The 27,740-nt window shown below is 41.3% G+C and overlaps 1 protein-coding gene across 3 annotated transcripts in view; it reads left to right on the forward strand.

Moving 5' to 3' along the window:
- hspa12a (heat shock protein 12A) overlaps positions 1-27,740 on the forward strand; it is a 205,575-nt gene that overhangs the window by 171,003 nt on the left and 6,832 nt on the right. For 2 of the 3 annotated variants that reach the window (XM_078564662.1, XM_078564660.1), the window contains exons 7-10: positions 3,176-3,347; positions 19,193-19,279; positions 20,262-20,366; positions 24,828-25,086. In XM_078564662.1, the coding sequence (XP_078420788.1) occupies positions 3,176-3,347; positions 19,193-19,279; positions 20,262-20,366; positions 24,828-25,086 (623 nt within the window). The remainder of the gene's footprint in view (positions 1-3,175; positions 3,348-19,192; positions 19,280-20,261; positions 20,367-24,827; positions 25,087-27,740) is intronic. The other variant, XM_078564661.1, reaches the window with a different exon arrangement.

A 27,740-nucleotide genomic window follows, 5' to 3' on the forward strand; every position in this document is an offset into this window, starting at 1 on the left:
ACATTCATTCCCTCCACCACTAATACACAGTGGCAGCAGTGTGTACCATCTGCAAGATTTGCTGCAGCAAATCACCATGGGTCCTTCGACAGCACTTTCCGTTTGCGATCTCTACCACCTAGAAGGACAAGGGCAGCAAATGTATGTGAACACCACCATCTGCAAGTTCCTCTCCAAGCTACCTACCATCCTGACTTGGAATTATATCGTCACTCCTTCACTGTTGCTGGGTCAAAATCTTGGGACTCCCTCCCTAACAGCACTAATGGGTATGTCTGCAGTGGTTCAAGAAAGCAACTCACCATCACCTTCTCAGGGCAATTAGGGATGGGCAATAAAAATGTGGTGCCCACATCCCATGAAAGAATAAAAAAAACCAGCACAAGGTCAGAGAATGTATATCTAGAAAACTGGTATTAAAGTTCGTGTAACAATGCACCTGGTTATTTCACCTGAATTTCGGAATATAGGAAAATGTACTCTAGTCTGTAAAAGATGCTAAGCTAGGTGATGGAGGAGTTTGGTCTTTGCCACGTGGGTGGCGATCTAGCAGCGTGAACCAACTGCTGTTATTAAATTTGCCCGTTTATCATTCTGTTGAATTCGACAAAGTGAAAATCAGTTCAAACAGATCAGAAATTTGTTCTGCCAAATTTACACGCTTGTGGTGGAGACAAACACTTTCTCTGCAACGAAATACAATGCTAAGTGGAAACTTGTAAAAGGAGGCTGATTGAGCAAGTGAATGAAATGATGAAGATGCAGTTTAATTTCATAAAGTTTAAGGTGGTACAATGAAAGTAAGAATGGCAAGGAGAAATCAGTTTAATCAGTGAACCATGACAGGGATGGGACAGATGAACAAAATAACTTGGGTGTTCTAATACATGTGTCACTAGTAGTTGGTTTGCAGGTCTCAAAAGTGACACATAGGAGCTTGATTTGATCACAAAAAATATGGAATATCAAAATAATGAAGGACTACTGCAGTTACACAGACAGCACCTGTCAGACCTCATTGATAATGTTGGGTTTAGTTTTGTAAATGCACAGTAGGAAGCATAATATGCACCATAAGAAGCCCAGCAATGACTCACCAGATAGATAATTGGGATGAAGGGACTATGTCATGATGACAGACTAAACAATATTCCCTTTGGCATGAGGAGGGTAAGGGGTGATCTGATTCAGGCTCTTCAGATAATGAAGGGAATTGGCAGTGAACTGGGAGAATCCAGAACAAAGAGACAAAATCTCAAAATTTAAGGTAAATCAGTTAAAACCAAAGGAAAAGCCAGGAAAAATCTCTGCGTGCAAAAGATTGTGTGAATGTAGAGGCAGTGAAGACCAGAGATCCAAAATCAATTGAAGTATTTAAAATTAAGATTGACACTTAGGAAGTAAAGGTATTAAGAGGTGTTAATTATTAAGGATGTTAGTTAAAAGAAGTGGCTAGTGAGATGGTTGACGATTGGTTTTAATTTTCCAAAACTCCCTAGATTTGGGGAAGGTTCCATTAGATTGGAAGCTAGCAAATGTAACTCCATTATTCAAAAAGGGAGGGAGACAGAAAGCAAGAAACTAGAGGCCAGTTAGCTTAACATCTGCCATAGGGAAAATGTAAGAAGCTTTAGCAGGGCACTTGGATAAGTTCAAGCTAATCGGGCAGAGTTGACATGGTTTTGTGAAAGGGAAATCATGTTTAACCAATCTATTGGAGTTCTTTGAGGAAGTAACATGTGCTGTGGATAAAGGGGAACTAGTCGATGTACTGTACTTAGATTTTCCAGAAGGCATTTGATAAAGTGCCACATTATTGTGGAAAATAAAAGCTCATGGTGTAGGGGTAACATATTGGAATGGATAGAGGATTGGCTGGCTAACAGGGAGCAGAGAGTAGGCATAAATGGGTATTTTCAGGTTGGCAAGCTGAAATGAGTGGTGTGCCACAGGGATCAATGCTGGATCCTCAACTTTACAATTTATATAAATGTCTTGGATGAAGGGATGGATGGGATGGAGATTGCCAAATTTGCTCACGACACAAAGATAGGTAGGAAAGTAAGTTGTGAAGAGGACAAAAGGAGGCTACAAAAAGATATAGATAGGTTAAGTGAGTGGGCAAAGATCTGGCAAATGGATTATAATGTGGAAAAATGTGATTGTCCATTTTGGCAGGAAGAATAAAAGAAAATCATATTATCTAATAGTGAGAGATTACAGAGGTCTGAAATGCAGAGGGATCTGGGTATCTTCGTGCATGAATTGCAAAAGGCTAGTATTCAGTTACAGCAAGTAATTAGGAAAGCTAATAGAATGTTATCATTTATTGCGAGGGGAATTGAATACATAAGTAGGGAGGTTATGCTTCAGTTATACAGAGCACTAGTGAAACCACATCTAGAGTACTGTGTACAGTACTGGTCATCTTATTTAAGGAAGGATTCAAATGCTTTGGAAGCAGTTCAGGGAAGGCTTACCAGACTAATACCTGGAATGGGTGGATTGTCTTATGAGGAAAGGTTGGACAGGCTAGGCTTGTATCCGCTAGAGTTTAGAAGAGTAAGGGGCGACTTGATTGAAACATGTAAGGTTCTGAGGGGTCTTGACAGGGTGGATGTGGAGATGATGTTTCATTTTGTGGGAGAGTCTAGAACTAGGGGGTCACCGTTTAAAAATAAGGGGTAGCCCCTTTAAAACGGAGATGAGGCGAATTTTTTTCACCATCAGGGCCGTGAGTCTCTGGAACACTCTTCCTGAAAAGTTGGTGAAAGCAGAGTCTTTGAACATTTTTAAGACAGAGGTGGATAGATTCTTGGTAAGCAAGGGGGTGATAGGTTATTGGTGTTAGGCAGGATGGAGATTTGAGGTTACTATCAGATCAGCTATGATCTTATTAAATGGTGAAGCAGACTGAAGAGGCTGAATGGCCTACTCCTGCTCCTTGTTCGTATAATTTATAATCCACTGCTCTGGGCAGGGAGCGGCACTCACAGGCTGCCCACCTCAGAAAATCATATACAGCAGGTTGTGTAATCACCATTAGGGAATTGAAAATGTAAAACTACCAAGGCTAATAAAATAGCAGAGCTGGATTGATGGGCCAAATGGCCTCCTCTTGTAGCTAGCTTCATTTTATTTAGAACTAATTTTCCTCTTTCGTTCACTTCCACAGGCAGGTTTGGCATCCCCTGATAGTCCAGAACAGCTGATAATTGCACTTGAACCGGAAGCTGCCTCCATCTACTGCCGGAAACTCCGCCTACATCAGATGATTGATCTCAGTGCCAAGGAGGCTGTCAATGGTTATAGCTCCACTGAAACACTTGCATCTGGAATAACACATGGTATCTTTGCCTGTTTGTCACTTTGAGTCAGCAAATACCAAACTATTTCTTAATAGAAATAGTGCAATATCACACTAGATATATATAACATTCACCTTATACTCAACATTAGCAAAATAGACTTTTTTTCTTCCTTTCAAAACCACCCATAAGGCCAACCTAAGACTGTAGTGTGGTCATGAAAAATGCTAAATCCTCTTTTCATGTTAAAATCACTTTTTAAAAATATGCATGATTCAATACATCAGTGCCACGTTATTGGCTTACCCAAAAGAATTTTCTGAACACTGCTTTAATGAAAATTATTATTCTAAGTATTGGGCTTCATTAAAACATTAGTGACATTTCACCAAGATCTAAGCTGTTCTTTAGCAATTTCTTTTGGAAACAGCCGGCGACTTTAAGTCGTTAAATGATTTCCATGGTGAAGATGACAAGATCCCATTGAATTGACTTTTGGATGCGTCGAAGGTGTTGGCAAAAGTTGTGAATTTAATAAATTTTCAGGCCAAATAAAGTAGTGCTTGTTTTAAAATGCGGATAGTGGAAGGATTAACTCATTCTTTTGAGGACCATTTTAAAAATTCTGCATAAAAGCTTTTTTAGTAATCAATCAGCACTTAAAAGCCTGGATTTGAATTATTTTTTGATACTTAGAAGTATGTTTATATACAATATAACACCAATCCTGTCATGCAGATTATATCAATGGGTATTTAAAACAAACTGGATTGTATCTGTGATAAATTACTGATGCAATCAACACTTCCCCTCTATCTTATGACTATGGTAGAAGATGAAGCCTGGATTCCATGGAAGCAATCAAAATTGTAATATTCCACAATTTAGAATTTTCTCACAGTGTGGTATTCCAGAAGTGAGAAGTCTCCCAAATTCCCTCAGTCACTGCTGAATTAACTAATCCCATTAGAGCCAGTAATATGGGCAGACCAATTCCTGCTTCTGCAGGAATATCAGTTCATGTTCCATTAGCTATTGCTGAAACCAACTTGTGTCTCTTTGTGTGTATCTGTCTGTGCCTGTGTGTGTGTGTGCACGTCTGTGCGTATGTATGTGTGTCTGTGTCTGTACCTGTGTGTGTGTCTGTGGAGTGGGCACAGGATCAGATGGCTCAGACTCAGGATCAGCTTTCCTTCAATCACTATCTGGGTTCACAGAAGAATATCTACTCGAGTAAGTAAAAGTAAATGCCAATGGAATTGCACCCCTTTGTTGGTTTGGGAAAGAGGGCAAAAAAACCTTTTTAAATTCCTCAGTTCCTAAATTTATTTCTAAATGGTGATAATTCCAATGAGCTGTGGTATAATCTGTATCATTACAATAGATAGCCTTTTGAAATTTTATATCAAACAACAACAGAGTTGAATGTTTCAATATTTAATCATGTGGAGATAATTTTAAAAGCCTGCACTGGCAGCAGACAGTCTCACCAACTGACAGCGTATTGGAAATATTGGTTTTCACTAGTAGGAAAATCATGATGCAGTCTGCACTTGAATGTCTGAAGTTCATTGCCAGCTACTGTGACTCCATGGGCTCATAAAATCAGCCCGTATCCCAGTGATAGGGCAGTATTCAATTTAGCTGTAGTACTATGAATGCTCGAACAACGCTTATTATTATTCGTGCGATTTGTGGTTCATTTTTTAAAAAAGCAAAACACTGTGAAGGCTGGAAATTTGAAATAAAAAAGAACATTCTGGAAATATTAGGCAGGCCAGGCAGCATTCCTGGAGAGTAATGTTTCAGGTTGATGGCTTTTTGAAATGGTTTCAATGCTGCCTGACCTGAGTGTTGTCAACATTTTCTGTTTATAAGTATTTCATTTTCATTGGTTTAATTGATAAGGTGCCACATCAAAGATTATTGCGGAAAATAAAAGCTCATGGTGTAAGGGGTAACATATTGGCATGGATTGAAGATTGGCTGGCTGGCAGAAAACAGAGAGTACGCATAAATGGGTCTTTGGCAGGATATGACTAATGGAGTCCCGCAGGGGTCTGTGCTGGGGCCTCAACTTTTTACAATTTATATCAATGAATTAGATGAGGGGAGCAAAGGCACGGTAGCTAAATTTGCAGATGACACAAAGATAGATAGGAAATTTTGTTGTGAAGAAGACAAGGAGTTTGCAGATGGATATAGATAAGTCGAGTGAGTGGGCAAAAGTCTGGCAGGTGGAGTATAATGTGGAAAAATGTGAATTTGTTCATTTGGCAGAAAGAATAAAAGAGTAACAGGAATTGACTGCAGAATTCCAAGGGTGCAGAGGGATCTAGGTGTTCTAGTGCATGAGTCACAAAAAGTTAGTATGCAGGTACAACATGTAATCAAGAAGGCTAATCGAATGCTACCCTTTATCATGAGAGTAATTGAACACAAAAGTAAGAATAAAAGCAAAATACTGCGAATGCTGGAAATCTGAAACAAAAATAAAAATAGCTGGAAAAACTCAGCAGGTCTGACAGCATCTGCGGAGAGGAACACAGTCAATGTTTCGAGTCCGCATGACTCTTCATCAGAACTGAGGAAATATAGAAATGAGGTGAAATATAAGCTGGTTGAGGGGGGCGGGACAGCTAGAGCTGGATAGAGGGCCAGTGAGAGGTGGAGGCAAAGAAGAGATTGCCAAAGATGTCATAGACAAAAGGACAAAGGGTTGTTGACGGTGGTGATATTAGCTAAGGAATGTGCTACCCACCCCCACTAGGGCTATCTGTTACTTGCTCATCCTGCTTTCTACCCTTAATGTCCCCATTAGCACATTCCTTAGCTAATATCACCACTGTCAACACCCTTTATCCTTTTGTCTATGACATCGTTGGTAATCTCTTCTTTGCCTCCACCTGTCACTGGCCCCCTATCCAGCTCTAGCTGTCCCACCCCCCCCTCAACCAGCTTATATTTCACAAAACAAAACAAAAACAAAAATACCTGGAAAAACTCAGCAGGTCTGACAGCATCTGCGGAGAGGAATACAGTTAACGTTTCGAGTCCGAATGACTCTTCATCAGAACTAAGGAAAAATAGAAAATAGGTGAAATATAAGCTGGCTTAAGGGGCAGTGGGACAGGTAGAGCTGGACAGAGGGCCAGTGATAGGTGGAGATTACCAAAATATGTCATTGACAAAAGGACAAAGGGGTGTTGACGGTGTTGATATTATCTAAGGAATGTGCTAATTGGACATTAAGGGTGGAAAGCAGGACGAGCAAGGGGCAGATAGCCCTAGTGAGGGTGGAGTGGGGGGGAATCGAAATAGGCTAAAAGATAGAGATAAAACAATGGATGGAAATACATTTAAAAATAATAGAAATAGGTGGGAAAAGAAAAATATATATAAATTATTGGAAAAAGGGGGATCGGAAAGGGGGTGGGAAAGGAGGAGAGAGTTCATGATCTAAAGTTGTTGAACTCAATATTCATTCTGGAAGGCTGTAAAGTACCTAGTCGGAAGATGAGGTGCTGTTCCTCCAGTTTGCGTTGAGCAATGTTTCAGTGAACAGTTTGTAATGTTCCAGTGAACCTCAACGCAAACTGGAGGAACAGCACCTCATCTTCTGACTAGGTACTTTACAGCCTTCCAGACTGAATATTGATTTCCCACCATTTCCATTATTTTTAAATGTATTTCCATCCATTGTTTTATCTCTATCTTTTAGCCTATTTCGATTTCCTATTTAGCCTATTTTTAGATTTCCAGCATCCGCAGTATTTTGCTTTCAGCTTATATTTCACCTCATTTCTATATTTCCTCAGTTCTGATGAAGAGTCATACGGACTCGAAATGTTAACTGTGTTCCTCTCCGCAGATGCTGTCAGACCTGAGTTTTTCCAGCTATTTTTATATTTATAAAAGTAAGAATGTTATACTTCAGTTATATAGGGCATTAGTGAGACTGCATCTTGAATACTGTGTGCAGTTTTGGTCTCCTTATTTAAGGAAGAAAGTAAATGCATTGGAGGCGGTTCAGAGGAGGTTTACTGGATAGATACCTGGAATGAGCGAGTTGTCTTATGAGGATAGGTTTCAAAGACTGGGCTTGTTTCCACTAGAGTTTAGAAGGGTGAAGGGTGACTGGATTGAAGTATATAATATCCCAAATGATCTTGGCAAGGTGGACGTGGAAAGGATGTTTCCTCTTGTGGGTGAGTCCAAAACTAGGGGCCACTGTTTTAAAATTAGAGGTCGCCCTTATAGGACAGAGATGAGAAAAATGTTTTTCTGAGGGTTATGCAACTTTGGAGCTCTCTGCCTCAGAAGGCAGTGAAAATGGGGTCACTGAATATTTTTAAGGCAGAGGTAGATAGGTTCTTGTTAGGCACGGGCATTAAAGGTCGTCAGCATAGATGGGAATGTAGAACTTGAAACACAAACAAACCAGCCATGATCTTATTGAATGACAGAGCAGGCTCGAGGGGCTGAATGGCCTTCTTCTCCTACTTCGTATGTTCGTAATTGAGTATAAAATGATTTGGGCATCACGACTCAGCAGGTATGGTTTTCCGTTAAGAAATGATGCACCTGTGGCACTCCTTGGAAGGTGTGTGGAATTATTGCCTGGAACATAGTCTTCCTGGCTGGTTTGCTGGCACCTTTGCTATATCCTCATTGGCATACACTCTGCTATGTCTTTGTCATCCTAATTATTGAGATACATGTTGGGGGCTCGTTCCAGATGAATGCTGTGAGGCATTCAACAGAGAATAATTATCCTGGAAACCCTTGGAGGGGGTAGGCTGTAAGGCTGCCCCGATTCATCGATACAAGTAGAGCACTGTTTCAAGATACCAATGGCACATTTGTTCTGATTTAAGCATGAGCTTCATTGCATACATCATGATTAGTTCATGTGTGTCATGAGCAATATTTCTTAAAGTGGAAACCACATCTGTCAAATAATGACACCCAAACCACTTTGTCCCGTATTTTAATCCTTAGGGTGGGATTTCCTGGCCCCGCCCACCATCAGGATCATCCACTCCTGCCGAAAGTCGATGGTCGCTTGGTCGCCGAATCTCCCACGGCAGGTCCCGCTATGATGGCGCCGGAAAATCCCAGCCTTAATTCCTCAAACACACCTATTGTCATTCATGTTGGGCACCAGCCAAAGTCAAGTGCAGAGCATTTATTTCCTAATTTGCAAATGGATGCATGTTGGCAACTGGAGTTAATATGGCACTTTCCCCTTGGTGCTTGTGCATAGTTTAATGGGCAGGATCTTCCCCCCATCGTGGGTGTTGTGCGGGAGCAGGCACGAGCGGACAGGTTCCCAATTGGCACCCCGGTAGGGGGCGCGCCACCATTTTACGTGGGTGGGCCACTTAAGGCCTGCCCAGCATGACGTCCGCCAGGAAGCGCTATGCGCTCCCTGTGCAGGCGAGGGAGGGGGTGGATTCCCTGAGCCGGGAGTGCGTTCTTTCACGCATGTGCTCGAAAGAGTGCACAGATCTCCCTGAGGCAAAGTGCTGCCTCAGGGAGATCGGCTCAGGTTTAAAAGTTTCAATAAAGGGGGAAAAAATTACTGACATGTCCACTCATGTGGCACTGTCACATGAGCTGGGACATGTCAATTTCTTTTATTTAAACATTTTATAAAAATTTTAATACCCTCATGAAACCTCATCCTGTCCATGGATAAGGTTTCATGGTTTTCAGAAGCTCGACTGGGTTCCCGGCCTACCCGCCAACCTTAGGGTTGGATGGACAAGTCCATTAATCATGTTAATTACTTTTTTAATGGCCTTAATAGGCCTTTGACAGTTCAGCGGGCATGCAGCCGAATCTAAATGACGCGAGATGACATCAGGACGCACGCCCAATGTCACACCATGTCATTTTACGCGTCGGCGAGCGGGCCCCACCCCCCGCTCGCCCACCGGAAGATGCAGCCCAATGTGTCTGACAACTAATCTAGCACTCCTTTTAATTAAGACAAAGTATGTTGGCTGGCACCAGGATTTCACCTTTGCTTTCTTGTGATACCGATGACTCTAGACATCTTTGGGCTGTGCATTGTAAGGGATCTTTTATGAAATTTAGAAACATTTGAGACATTGTCACATGCTTAAGCTATCTCTTCCCATGCCTACTACAGCAGGAGCTTCTAAGGAAATAGCTATCAGTCTCTTTAAGCATGTGCCATCTCTGCTAAGTCTTTGCAAATGGATTCTGCAAGATGCCAAGAATGGCATTTGCTAAGTCCTTGCAGATGCCATTCTTGGCGAATGAAAATGGCTTCTATTCGGTCAACAACGCCTTTATTTACAGCAAGTTGGTGAGTCAACAGCTAGCTTTGTCTTCCCAATGCCATGTCAATTGCTGGGCTGTTCATATTTGCAGCTCACAACTGCTTCAGCGAATCTGGTGCTGCTCTGTGCATTAAAGTTGAGCCACTATGCAGGACTGCCATCCCAAACTTTTGTCAACAGACTGAAAATAGGAATATCCTGGGTAAAACAGTATGAGAGACCCCCCAAAAAACTTTTAATAATCCAAAATTAGTGCAAGAATTTCAGACTGTTGTGTTTCATTTTTTGCACTTTGAATTTTCTGAGGCTATAATTTGTGAATACCTGGGGGAGTTTTCAGGCAGGCCACACTTCTGAACAACAGGAAGTATGAGCAGGCCAGCAAAAGAGTGTTATAGTTGCTATGGTGAAAATTGATTTTACAGAAGATATTGTTAGGCTTTGAGCTTTTTAAATGTGCAGTTTTAGGTATATATTGGGCTGGAGCTCTATTTTAAATTTTTTATCATTTTGTTACTGATTATTGCAAATTTATCTGTTTACATATCTTGTGAGATATTTTCCAAGCATTATTTCCTCTTGAATGCATATTAAATTTTTCAGTCATTCAAGCAGGATTGTCTTCATGAAGAAGCGTTTAACAAAACATTTTCTCTTTCGAATAATCCAAAATCGTCAACTATGATTTTCATCACAGTGGTTTACATGCAAGTGGCGTGCAAGTCAATGACATAATTTATGCCATTATATTGTATGTGTAACAACTAATAAGGAAAAACTTTTCCAGAAAAGCGGTTTTCCCAAAAATCCAATATACACCCCCTTTCCCGTTGGAATGACTGGAAAATTGCTAGGGGCCAGATATGGTAGATCTTGGTTTCACTTAAAGGATTGTGTGAGCCATGGCCCAGGGCATGTACTCCCAGAAGCAGGAGATCCTGCATCCCCTAGTGGGATACAGATTATGATCACTGGAGGTAGATCGCCAAAGCCAGCAGTTGTGGAGTTCAGGCTATGATGTGGCCTCGGCATCTGAAGCTTTAGGAAGCTAATTTGTTTTGAATTTTTACAGTACTTCTAGTTGCAAGGGCACCTGAACCCTCTAAACCTGAAATGTCCACTGAGGGTTGTGAGCTTTTTTAATGTGCAATTTTAGGTATACGTTGGATTGGAGCTCTATTTTAAATGGAATGTTATCTTGTTTCTGATTATTGCCAATTTACCTGTTTACATATCTTGTGAGAAATTTTCCAAGCATTATTTCCTCTTGAATGCTAATTAACTTTTTCAGTCATTAAAGCAGGATTATCTTCATGAAGGAGTGTTTAACAAAGCCTAAAATGTCTGGCATCACTGGTACATAGATTTTCAGATGCCATCTACCTTTAGAGGGTTAAATTCTTCTATGGTATAAAGTTGGTAAAGTGTTTTTGTTCACTTTTGGTGCCTAATTTTCCAATAGTTTTCAGAAATAATTGGAACAATGGAATAACACTCAGTTCCTATCAGCCTTGATAAATGTGATAAAATAAATGTGATCCTGTCATATTTTTAATTTGGGCAGAGAAATGCTTGTTGTCCTGCATGCTATTTGTGTTTGTCAAAGCGAATGCTTCCTTCATTGCTTTGCACATTCTTCAATTATTTGCAAGAATTTTCTTTGCCCAATATTAAAAGCCTGAGAGGTTGATTTTGTTAAAAGACACTGCCAATATATTTAACATTTACTGACAATTAATCACAGTTAAAACAATGATACAAGCAGCTCTGCACTAATCAGATTCATTAAAAAATATATCAAATGCAGGACCTTCTATGTTAATAGAAGAAAAGGTTTGTAATATTCTTTCTTTGTAAGTCAGATATTGCATTTGTAAAACTATTAGATTTTGCATGCTCTTTGATTTACTGTAAATGCAATGCAACCTGCCACTGGGCTTGTTTATCCCCATTTTGCATGCTACAGATTTGCCTTGTTTGTGTTTTTCTGAAGCAAGAGAATTATGGGACACCAAGCTGGAGCTTACACTAATGTACGAATATTGGTTGGATTTATTATCAACCAAAAGCAGCAATGGCAAATTGGCAGTCTGTGGATTGAGCCGATCCAATAGCCTTTGTTCATTTTGTAGTATTCTATGAACAGGCATCTCGAATCATCCCAAGGATTAAGACCATAGGTTTCAATAAAATTCCAGTAGGAAAGAATAAGGAAAAACTAAACAGGAGAAAGCAGTGTTTTCTGCAAGAACTGATGTAATGCACCTTCTGAACATTACACAATCCATTTTCCAGTTCACAATGGAAATGAGTAATCAACTAATCAGTTTAATATTCAGTTTATTTATTTTTCTTTATCCATTTTATATGTGTATTCAAATTGGGATGCACCTTATTTTGAAACTGTGTGCCTCATGGTTCTAAATTCCCCCATGATGGGAAACATCCTCTCAGCATCTACTCTGCAAGCCCCCTCAGAATCTTATATGTTTCAATAAGTTCACCTCTCAATCTTCTTAACAGATTTTTGGGTTCTTTTCAATGTTACTCGCACATCATCTCTTTTTGCCCTTCTTACATCCTTTCTCAATATCCCCTGCACTCTCAGTATTCTACCTGGTTCTTGACTGTATTCTGGATTGGACATTTGTCATAAACCTTTTTCTGTTTTATTTTAACCACTTCATCATTCAGCAAGTCCTGGCTATAGATGCCCTATCTTTCCTCCTCATGGGAATATGCTTGGCTTGTACCCATATTACCTTCACTCTGAAGGCCTCTGCTCATTTACTGTTTTCCTGGCAAATATTTGTTTCTAGTCCACCTGTGCTGTATCCCTTCTCAAATCACTAAAAGTGGCTCTCTTTCAGTTAGGTATATTCACCTTTGACTTTTCTGTGCCCCTTTCCATAACTATATAAACCTAATTATATAATGATCACTATCAACCTGCTGTTCTCCTGCTGCAACACACTTTACTTGCCCTGCTTCATTCACCAGAACTAGATCCAGCACTGCTTCCTTTCGCATCATTAATATAAGAATAATTATGAGATTTAGCACTGAGAACTGATTTTTTTTTTTGCACAAAGGTTTATGAAGGTTGTAACGTGCTACCAGATTTAGTAGTTGAAGCAGAAGCCATGTCAACATTTAAGAAAAGGTTGAAGGATAGGAAGCGCATTAAAGGAAATGAGAATTGAGTTGGTACTGTTTACGTGGAGGATAACTGCCAACATAAACTGGCTGGACTAAATCACAGTTCCTATGTTGTAATTTCTATTTAATAGAAAATTAGAATAATAGAATAAAGGATATTACCTGACCAAAAACAGGCCTTTCAGTGCTTTTAGTTTGGTCTTAGCAAACAGGAAGAAGTGGTATAGAGGATCTCAAAGAAAACCATGAATTGTTAACTGTAATCAACAAATCTTACATAACTTGGATGACTGTGCTTGTGAAGGAGAGTAAGAATACATGAAAACAAGTACAATTTTGTAATTGTTTTAGCTCAAGATATTTACTGAAATTATGTGCAAGGAACAATTTAACTTGTTTGTTTACTGAAGCAAATCAGGGGAGCATTCTTATCCTCAAAGCTGACCCTTATACAAGACTGTAGTTATTCTGTAACGGAATTCTCATACCAGTATCTGTGGAGTGCAATGTGCAGTCAGCAGACTAGAATTATACCGCTGACTTTGCATCACTGTCAGTCACACTGCAATTAGCTATGGAGGTGCACAGCAGGGAGGCAACTATTTTGCCTTGGTAGCTACATTTTAATCTCATGCTCATGAATTTCTTTCTTTGGTGTTCATTGCAGAATGAAAGTTTCCTACTTCAAAATATATGACAAAGAAGAAATCCATGAACTAGAAATTCTTGGTGATGAATATACACACTAGCTTGTAGATTTTGCTTGAATAATATTTAAAGCAAGATTGCGAAGATAATTTTCTGACTTCATGCTTCAGGGGATAGCTTTGGCCACTGGGAGCATATGTTGAAAATTAAGTCACAAATGAACATGATTTTCTGAATGTTCATATCAAAAACTGGAAAATTGTGTAACTGAATTTCCATTTTGTGTCCAAGTGGCTAAAACACCCAAGAAGGTTTGTAAAGTCAAACAATGATCCTTTGTATCAGACACTTTTGAATGCATGCAAACTTTGTTTTTAGCCTGCTGACTAACAATTCCTTTATTTTGACTTACTTATGTTGATTTGGTATTTTCACTTGATAGTTTCACCTGAAAGTGAAGTGAAACATTGGTCGATTTTCTTTAAAAAATAATGCAAACTCTTTTATCGCAATACTTCCTTCAGAACAGGAAGTACCCAAGCTTTTATCCCTGGTCTCAGCAAGAGTGTTTGAAGAACACTGCAAAGAGTGCTCTTGTGCATAGTTGCCTGTTGTGTACTGTGGCTTGCCATAGTCATGGTACCTCTGATGTAATTCTTTTGCGAGTAAAGGATTGAGGCAGTAGCTATTTTACCCACCACATGGAAGATGGTGTCAGGAATGCACAGATAAATTAGAGTGGATTTTGATAGCTGTAAGAAAGCCAGCTGCTGTAAGAAACAGCAGAGAATAATTAAAGCTTCAGTCTGCAACTTTGAAAAGGACATTGACTGCTGGGTGAGTCAGTATAGCTTTGAATATTTCGGTACCAGCTCCTATGGAGATGAAGGCTGATTTGAGAATGAATTGGAAGTTCTTCCAGTCTCAATGGCAGAAATGTGAAATTGCCACAGAGTTGAATAAGAAATCTAAACAAATAAGAGTAGCAACTCTGTTATCAGTGCTGGGGAAAGAGTGCTACTAGCTGTATTGCACCCCAGACTTCACTGAGGTGCAGAAAAGCCAGTCTTCTGAAATTTTGGAGGCCTTGACGACCCACTTTGAACCCTCTAATGTTATTTTTGAGGGGGAGAATAATGATCAGTATGTGACTACACTGAGACGTCTAGCTGAATCTTGTGAGTTTGAGCAACTGAAGAGCAATCTGATAAAGATAGGATTGTCTTAGGAATGAGAGATCCTGCCATAAGGGTATGTATGCTGAGAAGAGAAGCTTACTCACAAGAAAGCTATTGACATGTACAGAAGGTCTGAAGTGATTATTTATCAGTTAAAGAGCATTGGTGGGAGGACTGACGAAGTTTTGCACTATGTGGAGAGGCAGTTCAGGCCTTCCAAGCACAAGACAATGGAGAAAAGGAAGAATTATTTACAGAAGGGCCAGCAGAAAGATCAAGGCCAGAGTACTGGATGTAAATAATGCAGAGGGCACCACACAAAAGCAAGTCTGGCTTGAGGAAAGCAGTACTCTAACTGTAAGAAGATGAATCACTTTGCACGCAAGAGTTTTGCTGGAAAGAAGAAAAGCAAGCCTATTAGGATGGTTGCTGGAAAGATGTCAGACAATGATTCTGATGGATAACTCAACAGGCTGGAAGAGGTTGGCATTATAAAGTCTCAAGGTAAAAACTGCTTTGTGACTATTGGAATAATGACTGCAGAAGGAGAGCTTCAAGGTAACGTGAAGCACCAGACAGACACTGGTGCTTCGAAGCAACATCATGGGCTGAATTTTTCCGTCGGCGAGAAGGGGGGAACTCCCGACATCATCCCACCCCATTTAACTCTTCAGGAAGGTGGGGGTACAATGCGATTAGCTGTCTGCCCGCTGACCTGTCAATGGCCAATTGAGGCCATTGACAGGATAATTAAAACAATTAAAGGACTTGCCTGTCCAACCTTAAGGTTGGTGGGCAGGCCAGGAGCCCCGGCAGCAACTAGAGAAAACATGAAACCTCATCCACCGGCGGGATGAGGTTTCATGTTGGTTTTTAAAAAGTTTAATAAAGTTTAAAAAGTTTAATAAATTAATTGTGCACTTTATTAACATGTCCCATCTCATGTGACATTGTCACATGAGGGGAACATGTTAATGATATTTTTATTTCTCTATTTTTAAACTTTGAAAACCTTTCAGCGATCTCCCTGAGGCAGTACTTAGCCTCAGGGAGATGTGCGCTCTTTCACTCGCATGCGCGAAAGAGCGCACTCTCGCATTTGGGGAATCCCCCCCCTGCCCGCACAGGAAGCGCATAGCTCTTCCCGTCAGGTGTCACGCTGGGCGGGCTTTAACTGGCCCGCCCACTTAAAATGGCGGTGGGGCCTGTTTCAGCGGCGGCAATCGGCTGCCCACCCGCCGCCACCGAGTCGGTTGGGCCCGTCAAGCACAAAATTCAGCCCCATGAGTTTCACAGACCTGTGTGAAGTTGCTCGAGATGGTGACCCAAAAATGAAGCAGAAGGTAAAATTGAGGCTATATGATGGAATGATGCTCACCCCAAGAGGGAAAACTAAGCTGAGAGCCCAATGCAATGGGAAGAAAGAAGATCTACAATTCCAGATAGTAGACCCTAAGCAAAATCCCTTCATCTCAGCTCATACAGGTCAAAAGCTTGGACTGGTAATCCTCCATGTACCAGAAGAGATTTGCAGTATTTCACATAGCTGCCCTAGACTGCTGAACTGATCCTGACGAATTACAAAGATGTTTTCACGGGTCTTAGAGGTTTTCCTAGTGAATATCATCTTGAAGTAGCTAAGAATGTGAAACCAGCTCAGCATCTGCCGCAGAGAGTTCCAGCTACTCTCAAGTCCAGCTTGATAGACAAAGTAGAAGAGCTTGAAAAGGTGGGAGTAATCAAGAAAGTGACAACTCCTACAGACTGGAGTAGCAGCGTGATAGTAGTGAAAAACTTGGAACGCTGAGAGTGCAAGCATTCAACACAACACAAGTCAGCCCACTTGGCAACTTGTAACCTGTGTAAAGCAGTTATCACCTCACTCAAACACAGTGAAAGTGAAACTGCTGCTTCACAGCAGACCGCTGATGAGGAAGAGCTGATTTCGCCAACTGAATAAGGAACGGACAACCATCAGTCCCAGAGGTTAACTGCTCCCCAAAAAATGAAACAGATTAGCAGCAACACTTGCCACAGCAATGACATTCACGGGAGAGGCAAAGTCACCTAGGAACCAGCAGACACCAGACGAACAACCAATAACAACCCGCACAAGTACCATTAGAAGACCTGAAAGCTTTAAAGATTATGTGTACAATCCATGTGTAGAGATAGAGGTAAGTGAGACAGACTATAATGAACAGTTTTCTGTTTGCACGTGATGACGTCTTTTATAGACCGTCGATATGGGTAACGGGCAACTGCAAATTATAGTGTGTCTCCTGCCAATGCAAGATGGCCACCGATACCTGTCTGCCCATGCGCGTTTGTCCACGGATGCGTAGCAGCCAATGACATCATTTGTAGGAGAGGCAGTGCTGGTTGGATGTTATTTGAATCCTGAAGCTGTTCACCCAATTTCTGAGCCCTGCAGTGGGTGGGCAGTCAGGGCATTGCCTCCCCGCAGTTTCCAGGGATGGGGAGTTAGGGGAGGCTTCTGATCCACCCGTTGACGGCTGCAATTCCATTCACAGCTCCATGGCTTATTCCCGTTGACAGACCTGGATTAAGGGGAAGAGGCTCCAGAGTGTGAGATTCAGAAACTGCGGGGAGGCCGCAATTGCAAACAGTATAAAGAAACTGCTTCTCCTTAGTAAAAGGTGTTAACTTGGTGCTGCCAGCACTATAATATTTGCAATTCCATGCAGGCTCTGAGTCTGAGTGATGACCGTGCATATGCCCTGCTACACATTGCCCCCCATAAAGATAGCAGCCATGCTTACAACTGCACATGCATGGATGTTTGAAGAAATGCTTTTGTGCACGGTCACCTGTTGTGTACTGTGGCTTGCCATAGTCATGTAACCTTTGCAATTCCTTTGTGGGTAAATGGCTTCTGCCCCAATGCTTTACTTACCACGTGGAATAAAGAACAGCAGTGGATAAGTTGTAGTTAATCATCGTGTTTCTGATATGGGACAGGGGGAAGTTATTACCAGTTCTTGATCGTTATTCAGTAACCCTTGCTGTAAAGTGTGGGTGCTGATGTGCAGACGTTGATTGAAAACAGGGCCAGAATCACTGAGATGCTCCCCTTCCAGTCTTAAATAGCCTACCAAGAATCTGTCCAGGATCAAACATAAAGATTGGAATATAGAGGGCTGCTGGTTTCCAGATCTTTCCTCAAGATAAGTTTGCATCTTCAGGTGAAAATTGGAGTAAAAAAAGAAAGAAAAATGAAAAAGCTTGTGCTTGTGTAACACCCTTATTATGTTCTCAGGATGTCCCAAAGCATTTTATAAAAATAGAGTACTTACTTATATTTTTGGTGAGAAATAGTTAAAATAATGAATGCATTTTAAGATGACTAACTTGAAGATGGTATCAATCATAAGAAATATTGCACTTATATTTCTTCTTCATCAGCTTTATATTTGCATGCTGCACTTTGCTATTATTATTTCTCTTTCTTGCAACCACAGATTCCATAAACACAGTTTTCACTTGCAATCATCTAAATGATCTGGACCAAATAAAACCTTACTGAAAGCAGTTCCCATGATATTTAAAGGTTTTTTTTGTGCTTTCCTTAAAAAATGAAGCCAGTAAGTAGTAACGATGACAGGATTTTTCGGATAGCAGAGGCTCCCGTAAAATTCTGCCCAATGTCTTTTAGGAATTGTGTTTCAGAGAGGAGAAAGCATCTCTCGGTGGTCCAGATTATTAAGGACAGAAAGGGTAAAGTAGAAACTGAAATTTCTGAAAACTTCTAATAGAAATGAAACACAAATTCTTCAGCACCATTGATGTGAATAAAATAGGTTATTCAAGCGTAATGCAAACTGAACTCTGCTATTCGAGAGCTTAATTTATTCTGTTAGTGCACTGGTTAGCGCATTCACGTAAAATTCCTTTGCGCCTCTTTATAAGACTGTTAACCCATTTATTTTCAGAGTTAGTGCACTGCCAGAGAAAATTAAACACACCAAATATTGTTATAGCATATAATAGAATTTATTTCCAAATCTTCAAATCATCTTTGGGAGAATTAATTTTTTAAAATGCAGTAGTCAAATTTGGCTCCGGTAGATTTGATTTGAAAGTAATGCTTTGTTCATTTTGGAAAAGTATGTTTCTCTAATTAATTTGACTTATCTCAGATTTTCTGCTAGAATTTTACATCAACTTTTGTTTTCCTTAAATGTGTACCAAAATATGAACCTAGAAAGTAATGTCTACAATATTAAGATACTAGCTTTTAAACAATTTATACAATGTTCCTCAGTCCACTATTAAAACAGAGATATATAAACTTTAAGTATTTGTATCTTGATATTTGGAAAGCCTTATTATTAATATCAATATTTATATTTCATCCCTCCTATCATACTTAACACCAACTCAAAATTTAACTTGATGATAAAGCATCTTAAAAACAAAATTTTATGCAAAGCCAGGTTTCTTTCTTCCATTAAATGCTCTTAAATTCTGAACAAACTCTTCTTAAGTAACTGAATTGTTGCAAATTGACAGCATTTCTGATTCTTTCTGCATTATGCTCAGTTATTTTCTCTCTATCAACAACTAGCTAAAGAATGCACACGACGTAATCGACAGAGTCGCACCTTTTTGGTGGAAAATGTCATAGGAGAAATCTGGTCAGAATTGGAGCAAGGTAGTGTCTTCTTTCCTGGCATTCTTGGCTCTTGCTGATTTTCATGTTGCTGGCAATGGTGCCATTTCCTGTTAATGCTGTATAGTTTGTTTCTGTGTGACATTGACATACATATCAGAGAGGGAAGGGAGATCAAAGAAAAGGACTGCTATTGCTTCACTCCAGTCTGTGACATGGCTGTGGTATTTTTGCACCTTTCCTCAATGCATCTCTATTATTTATCTTTAACAATAATAATTTTATAAAAATGCTCACATTTCCAACAGTAACCTTGCATAAATGAGTTTCAAACGTTTACCATACAAGATACTCTTAATAATACCTGAACTATGGATTCATATATGTTTTGTACAATAGCTTCAATTCGCTTCATAGTTTGTTTAGATAGTTGCGGATGTTTCTATAATTGCACTTTGCCGTGTATTAAAGCCTGAACAAAAATATATATGGAATAAAAGGTAAAACCACAATTTAGATAATACAGTACGACAATATGTTTATATTAATTTCTTCAAATCTCTAACATACTTTGAACTGTAATGCTATGAATTTGAATTTGTCTGTGTATGTGTTTAGTTAATATGTTTGCTATTTTAGTAAGTTTGTAAAATAAACTTAATTTAAATAATGCAGGCAGGAATTTATCATGAAGTCATTAACAAATTCAATAACGGTGGTTCAGAGGCTTGAACCTTGTACTAGGGTGATTCTTGGTGATTCTTTGAGGCATATTTAATTTGTTGATGATGTTAGAGCATAATGACATGCGTTTGTGGTCTTTCTGAGCATTGATTGTTAAAGAATCTTTATTAAAATGCATTGCTCAATATTAAGCTGCAGTTTGAAATAAACATGCATCATTAAATGACTATTTTTGAAAGATGTGTTTAGCAATGTTCCTGTAATCCATTTGGATAGTATACTTTGCAGTTTCAGGGAAGTTCTTTATGAATGCATTTAAAAGTGCAATTTGTTTCATTAGGTGACCGCTATATTGTGGTTGACTGTGGAGGGGGTACTGTAGATCTCACTGTCCATGAAGTTAAACTACCTGAAGGACACCTGAAAGAACTCTATAAAGCTTCAGGTAAATGTAGGGATTTTGTACCAATTGCCATTATGCAAAATGCCACATATTGTATTGAAATGTTGGTGTCTAAAGAACTTTGACTAACCACAACACAGGTAAATTAATAGAAGTACGTTTGATCCCTTACACCTATTCTTTATTTGCCAAAGCTCTTGTGATAGCTTAGTGGATGAATGAAGCAGCTCATATGCGACTGACATCTACAGATCAGAAAGATATTAGATTGGATCCTTGAAGTTAAATTTCCATGAGAGTTCTCCCAATCTGATGTCATGGCATCAGTGGAAGATCTACAGAAAACTATGTTTTTCCAGGGTTTCTGTGAATATTTTGACACAGTTATGGCAGCCAAATCAGGAGAGTCCTCATGGAAATTTACCTCCATTGTTTTTAATGAGTTATCTGACCTTAGACAAGATGGTGATGAGAGTGCTATTTTTAGCAGCAGTGCTAGGGGTTTCACTAGGGGTTTTCTCTCGTAACTGTTATCTAGTGTCTCTTTAATAGGAAATGAGTTATGTGAATAAAAGAAGGGAGTCAGGCTCAACTGTGAGGACCACATGGAAAAATAGCTTCCTATAACACTCTCTCAGTTCACACCTGAAGGTTGTCCTCCTGGGTAATAGACTGGATGGCTGCCAGCACTTGGGATGAATCAGCACCTTCAGGAAAAGAAGAACAATTTTGGGGATGAAATTGGAAATTAGCCTTCTCTCATTCATAAAAATTCAAAAATAAATTATATTCAATTGTCAAATGTTTTGTTCATTCAAAGGCAGTCACGAGAGTCGATTTTCATCCTCTCTGTCAGGCAGCAACAAGGGACTAGTACACTGAAAATTTGTTGGCATAACTTTTACTACCCCATTCCGACCAGCATCCAAGCCACCACTATTTGAATGTGCTTCATAATATGGATGCACATAGAATCTGGATGCAACTTTGGGATTCCACTGAGCAGAAATACAGGTTGTGCAAAGCCTGTCCAGTGGAACCGTCCATCGACTGTTCTAGCCAGAGGTCTTTAAAGGACCCATTGGTAACCAGTCTAAAAATGGATAAAGGTAAGTTTTTTTTAATGGTTTTTGATGGATTAGAAGGAACATTCAAAAATTGGTCCACGTGCTTCTATTCTCCCCATTGTTACTCCACCACCCTGTTATGTACCCTTCCCCCTTTTAATGGGACTGTCAGTTTGGTCTCATGGAGAAATCAGTGGACATTCTGCCTACTTCTGATTGGTGAACTATCTGCTAAATGTACAGTCAGTTTAGGCATATCATGTTAATGCTTCCCAACCATGAAAATTAGCTAGGTCTCTTGCCAGTGTTATGGGGCAGCTGGCAGATACACTCCAGCCATCATCTGCCTGGTGTCCACCCAAATTGAAATTCACCACCTTGTCCCTTACCCTACATTCACAATAAATGTCAATAAGTGCCATGATTGAATTACAGGTGAACAGATTTCCCATTGTATTTGATAGGTCAGACAGACATTTAAATTTCTAACTGCCCAACATTTACTGGAAAAAATGTTTTTCCTGTTCTGGCTGGACTGGAAACAAAAGCAGTACCGAAAAAAAAATCTTTCATCGATTGGTTTACATCATGATTCAATTTAACTGATGCTAACCCTCTATAACCATGGAGTTCTCAAATCTAATACCAATAAGAAAATGTAAGAAACTTGAGATATACTTTTATAAAGACCACAAAAATATATTTCAGGAAAATATTAACAATAGAATTATATATTATCAAAAGCCTTAAAATAACTGTGAGGGTGTGGGTGGTAATCATACAGGTGCTTAGCACATTTACCTCACATGCTGGATTGAAGTGCTAACCTTTTTAAAATAAAACAACATTAAATTACATTAAATGTTTGTACTATATCGCTGATCCATTTTCAGGTCATAGTAAGCATTTTGAACTCTTCCAAGCCTGGTTTCTGCCCTTGCCAAAGCACCGAAACAATCCTTTTGCAAGTTAATAATAGCCTCCTATGTGACTATGACCATGGTAAACTATCCCTGCTCATCCTTCATGACCTATCTACAGCCTTTGACAAGGTTGACCACATCATCTTCCAGCAATGCCTCTCCTCCTCAAAACCTGTCCACAAGGCACAAGTCATGAGTGTGATGAAATACCCTTCACTTGCCTGGATGAGTACAGCTCCAACAACACTCTAGAGCTCAGTACAATCCAGGATAAAGCAGCCCACTTGATCAGCACCCCATCCACCAGCTTAAACAATCACTCTCTCCACCATGGGTGCACTGTGGCAGCAGTGTGTATCTTTGACAAGGTTCCCCACAGCGACTCACCAAGTCTCCTTTGAAGCTACTTCCAAACCCACAACCACTACCATCTAGAAGGACAAGCACAGCAGATTCAAGAGAACACCAGCAACTACAAGTACCCCTCCAAATCACAGACCACTTGGATCTGTATCACTGGTGCTTCACTGTCGCTGGATCAAAATTTAACATCACAATGGGTGTACCTGCGTCAGGTGGACTGCAGCAGTTCAAGGAGAAGACTCACCAACACCTTTTCAAGGCTGGACAACCAATGGTGGCCTTGCCACTGACACTCATATCCCAGTAATGAATAAAACACTAACTGTCCTTTCTTTCCCTGTTCTTTCTGACCTATACTGACTCCTGGTTCAGCGATGCCTCGATTTTAAAATTCTCAATCTTTGTTTCCAAATCTCTCCAATACTTTGCCTTCCATTTCTCTGTAAATTTACCTAGCCCTCTGTGATCTCTGCAATCCTCCATTTCTGGACCCTTGAACACCCCTGATTTCAATCGCTCCAGATTGGCAGTTGTGCTTTCAACTGCCAAGACCTAAGCTTTGGAATTCCCTCCCTGAACTCCTCCACCTATCCAGCTCTCTCTCTCCTCCTTTAATCCACTCCTTAAAATCTACCTCATTGACCATGGCCCAAATTTTCACTCCCAAGTCAGGTGTGCAGAGTTGGGAAATTTACCAACTCCCCAAATCTGACTTGGGGGAAACTTTTCTGAATGGCGGGATTTCCGCTCACGGGGGTAGTGGGTGCCCTGGGGGGTGCGGGGCGTTGGCCAGGGGGCGGGTGGGGGGGGGGCGGTGGTGGGGGGCTGTGGTGGCAGGTGCTAACTGGAGTCGGACCCAGCAACCCAAAAAACAGTGCAGAGGCACCCACAGGAGCTGCTGAGTGCCAAGGTGGGCTGTTTAAAAGGGACTTTGTTACAGTTATAATAAAAACAGTAAAGCCCTCTGGCTGTCAGTCCTCACATCATCTCATTCCCCACAAACACCCATGTCCTATCCATGCCAACTCATGCCACCTCTTGCCCCCCCCACCCACCCCTATGGCCTCTTATACCCTCCTCTTATACCCTCAAAGCCAACCCATGACCCTCCACTCATCCCCATGACTACCTGCCAATTTAGTGCCAACCCATGCCTCTCACCCGTCACCCTTTGCCACCCTCCATGCCAACTCACCCAGTATCCACCATAGGTAGTCCTTAGGAGCCATACTGAGATGAAATAAAATAAAGTTCTATGTATCTATTACAGCTGTCACTATATTAATAAAACACTCACATTGATAAAAGCCCACTCAATACATTTAATTCAGTTTAAGTACTTAACCCTTAAACAGTAAACATTTGTATTCATGATCCCACATCAAAGACAGCTAATCCCTTTATAACCACTTGGAGCTGTCAATCAAACTGTAAATTTACAGGGTCCCTGCTGTGATAATGATAGGTTGTGGAAGCAGCTAAGCAATACTAATATTAGAATTATAGCCTGCAGGCTTATGTCAACAAACATCTACGGAAATTGTGAGCACCGATTTGTTTTTTCAACTGTTCAAACACAGCAGGCTGTTTTTTTCCCAAAGTTTAAAGAGCTGGAGATTTAAATGATTTGCCAGCTTGACAGTTACACAGACCTTAACCACCTTTTATTCACGTTCATATCTACTCTTAACAATTCCAAAAGGGTACCTGACCTCTTCAAAGAACTCCAGTAGGTTTGGATCTTTTCCTAAAATTGGTAAAGCCCAAGAGTTGTGTTTCAGAAACCTGAGTGATAAAAATTGCTTCTGAGTGAAGATGCCACTGCCTCCATGAACCACAGATATGTGAAATCTGTCCCGCCCTCATTTCCACCACCCCCCTCCCAGCGAAAATGGTGAGTGGCAAATACGGGGGAGGGACTTCCAGATTTGGGGCTCCAACACCATTTTGGCTAAGGTGTGGAGCCATTCCATCTCCATGAAAATTCAGGCTCATGTGCTTGATCACCTGTCCCAATTTCTCCTTATGTGACAGTGTCAAATTTTGTTTGATAACGTTGCTGTGAATCACCTTGGGATGTTTTACTATGTTAAAGAAGTTAAATAATGCAAGTTGTTATTTTTCTTACTTATACCTTTTTCAAATTCCAGGTGGTCCCTATGGCTCTATAGGAGTGGACTATGAGTTTGAAAAACTTCTCTGTAAAATATTTGGGGAGGATTTCATTGAACAGTTTAAAATCAAACGCCCAGCGGCTTGGGTAGATTTGATGATAGCATTTGAGTCACGTAAAAGGGCCGCTGCTCCTGGAAGAATCAATCCACTCAATATCAATTTGCCTTTCTCATTCATCGATTACTATAAAAAATTCCGAGGTCACAGTGTGGAGCATGCCCTTAGAAAAAGCAGGTATGTAGTCTGAGCACATGTACCTTATTCTTTAATTTGCACAGCACAGGTTTGTTGGTAAATATAAGTATCTCAGCTTGTGGGGGCGAGGGGGCACAGAATTGGCTCAACCTAGTAAAGGGAGGTGAAATGTGGTGTAAAATTCAGTTAAGCTGCTTAACTTCTTTATTGCAGGCAATCCCATGAATTGGTTTTCCTGAATGCTGCCCATGATGGAGCTGGCTGCATCTAGACAACCAATCTTGGTGCAGGGCACCTCAGGCAGGTATTAGACCTGTTATTCGCATGTACAATCATGTGTGGGTAAAGGAAGCCTCTTATTTGTCCTTACCCAATGAGGAGGCATTTGGGATACTGGGACTATTTCCACTGGAGCAGGGAAGGCTAAGAAGAGAATTTTTTTGTAATTCATATGGACGATGTGGGCATCACCAGCAAGGTCAGCATTTATTGCCTTGCGGACATTGAGTGACTTGCTAGGCCATTTCAGAGGGCAGCTAAGAGTCAATCATATTGTTCTGGATCTGAAGTCACAGACAGACCAGACTATGTAAGGACATCTGATTTTTTTCCTGAAAGAACATTATTGTACCAGATAGGTTTTTACGAAAATGGTCATCATGACTGATATTAATTTAATTAAATAAAGCTGGAGTAAAAGGGCGGAATCATCCCAGAATTACTCTTAAGCGTGGTAGCAGATGTGAAAAAAGTCATTTTACCCTCCGGACGCAATGGTGGGTTTTTGTGCCACATCGTCCCATTCCTGGCAATAATAATGCATTCACGGGAAACATGCCAGGTTCCTGGCAGGGCAGCCTCTGATTCGCATGCCCCACAGGCACCTCAGGCCTTCAGAAATCCAGGTGCCATAATTAAAGGGCACCCATGCACAGAGCTAGCACTGTATGGGATCGGAAGCTACTGGAAAGTCATGGCTGCCAAAGGGAGGAAACATGCTGCCCACAAATTTAGCGATGCCTCCCTTGGGTACCTACTGGATACAGTGGAAGCCCGTTATGAAGTCCTCTACCCCTGCTCTGGGCAAAGACCAGCAAGCAAGGTCACCAGTCTAGCATGGGAGGTGGTGGCAGCAGCAACGCCCTACAAAAGAGGACAGCGATCCAGTGCCAAAAGAGCATGAATGATGATCTCCATTCCACTAGGATAAGTCACTATTCTCATCTCGCTCAACTCTCACACTTTCAAACCCATCACACATCCACAGGGATCTCACTCACTGCCAGTTCAAGGGACATCACCATTCACTCTTTCGCACACACCTTCACCTGACTTGTGGATTGTGTCCTCATCTCATCCATTGCACCACTCACCAGCCACACATGCCAGACATCCTTCTCATCTGGCCTGGCAGGCATTCTGCTTATACTCTCTCCACCTGTGTTCGTGCAGGATAAGCTGGCACACAACAAAAGGGAGAGGTCACAGGCTGGTGGAAGAATGCCTGACATCAGGGTTCTCGCAGACTTTGAGAATAGAGCCATCCAGCTGGTCAGCGAGGTTCTGGACCATTCCTGTGCTGACAGTGAGGTCGGCAGTGCTCAACCAACTGAGGATCCAGCAGCGCAACATCCATCAGACAATCATGCTATGAGTCAGTTCCCCTATTCCGCAGTCCCCTGCCATGTGCTAATTATCTCTCCTCGCTTTCACAGGCACATCTGGAAAACAGCCAAGGGGTCCATGAGCCAGCTCCTCGACTCAAGCCCCAAAGACTCCTCGGAAGAAGAATCTGATGACACCCTAATTGAAGACCCGTCACAGTGCTCGCCCACACCCTCCACCAGCGCAGAGACACACACCTCGGTGGGACCTAGTTCTAGAGTAGCCTTGGGATCGCAATCTGGTGAGCACATCGCACTATCTGATCAACAGCAGATGGCAGCAGGAATTTCCCAGGTTTTCAGTACTCAGAGGACTGCTGGAGGCCAGAAACCTGCTGAGTCTGAGTCAGATGAGGAGCCTTTGAGCTCAGTCATACCTCAGTTGCTGGAGCTGCAAAGGCAAGCTCGGAAACATCAGGAAGGCATGTCTGCTGCACTCTTCAGGTTGCAAGGCACAATGGAGGATTCCGTCCACCTTCAGTCTGAGGTGATGCCAATGCACTGAGGTCAACATTGGCAGGATGGCATCTGGCATGGAGACCTAGGTCCAGGACATCGGTCCTGCACTACAGCATGAGCTGAGCTCCATCACTGATGTCACAACAGTGTCAACACGAGAGGAGTATGGGGCAGCTTGATCTCACTCTACTCATGGATTCAGCCAGGGGCCCTCAGGCACCCATAGGGAGGAGGATCAGCAGGTGCACACCCCAGGGCCATCCACCCAAAAGGAGTGTCCAACCCATCCGAATCCCCTCTTCCTGTGACTCCCACCTGCTCCAGCTTCAAAGGCCAAAGAGGGTGCCACTGCAACACAGCAGGACCCCGAAAGCAGACCGGGGCCCTCCAGAGGGCACCCGCCAAAATGATCACGGACAGGGCGTAGCAGTCAGCAGGCTGCCTCCACCTCCACTGTAGATTTCGGGAGCACCATGATGTAGTGGCAGGGTTAGGAAGGTTAAGAAGATGTAGTTGCACAGCCTGGGCATAGGTGTAAATCACTGTATATAATGTTCACTGTTGTAAATT

This window comes from Cetorhinus maximus, chromosome 20 (genome assembly GCF_964194155.1).
Source record: "Cetorhinus maximus chromosome 20, sCetMax3.hap1.1, whole genome shotgun sequence".
Lineage (NCBI taxonomy): Eukaryota > Metazoa > Chordata > Chondrichthyes > Lamniformes > Cetorhinidae > Cetorhinus > Cetorhinus maximus.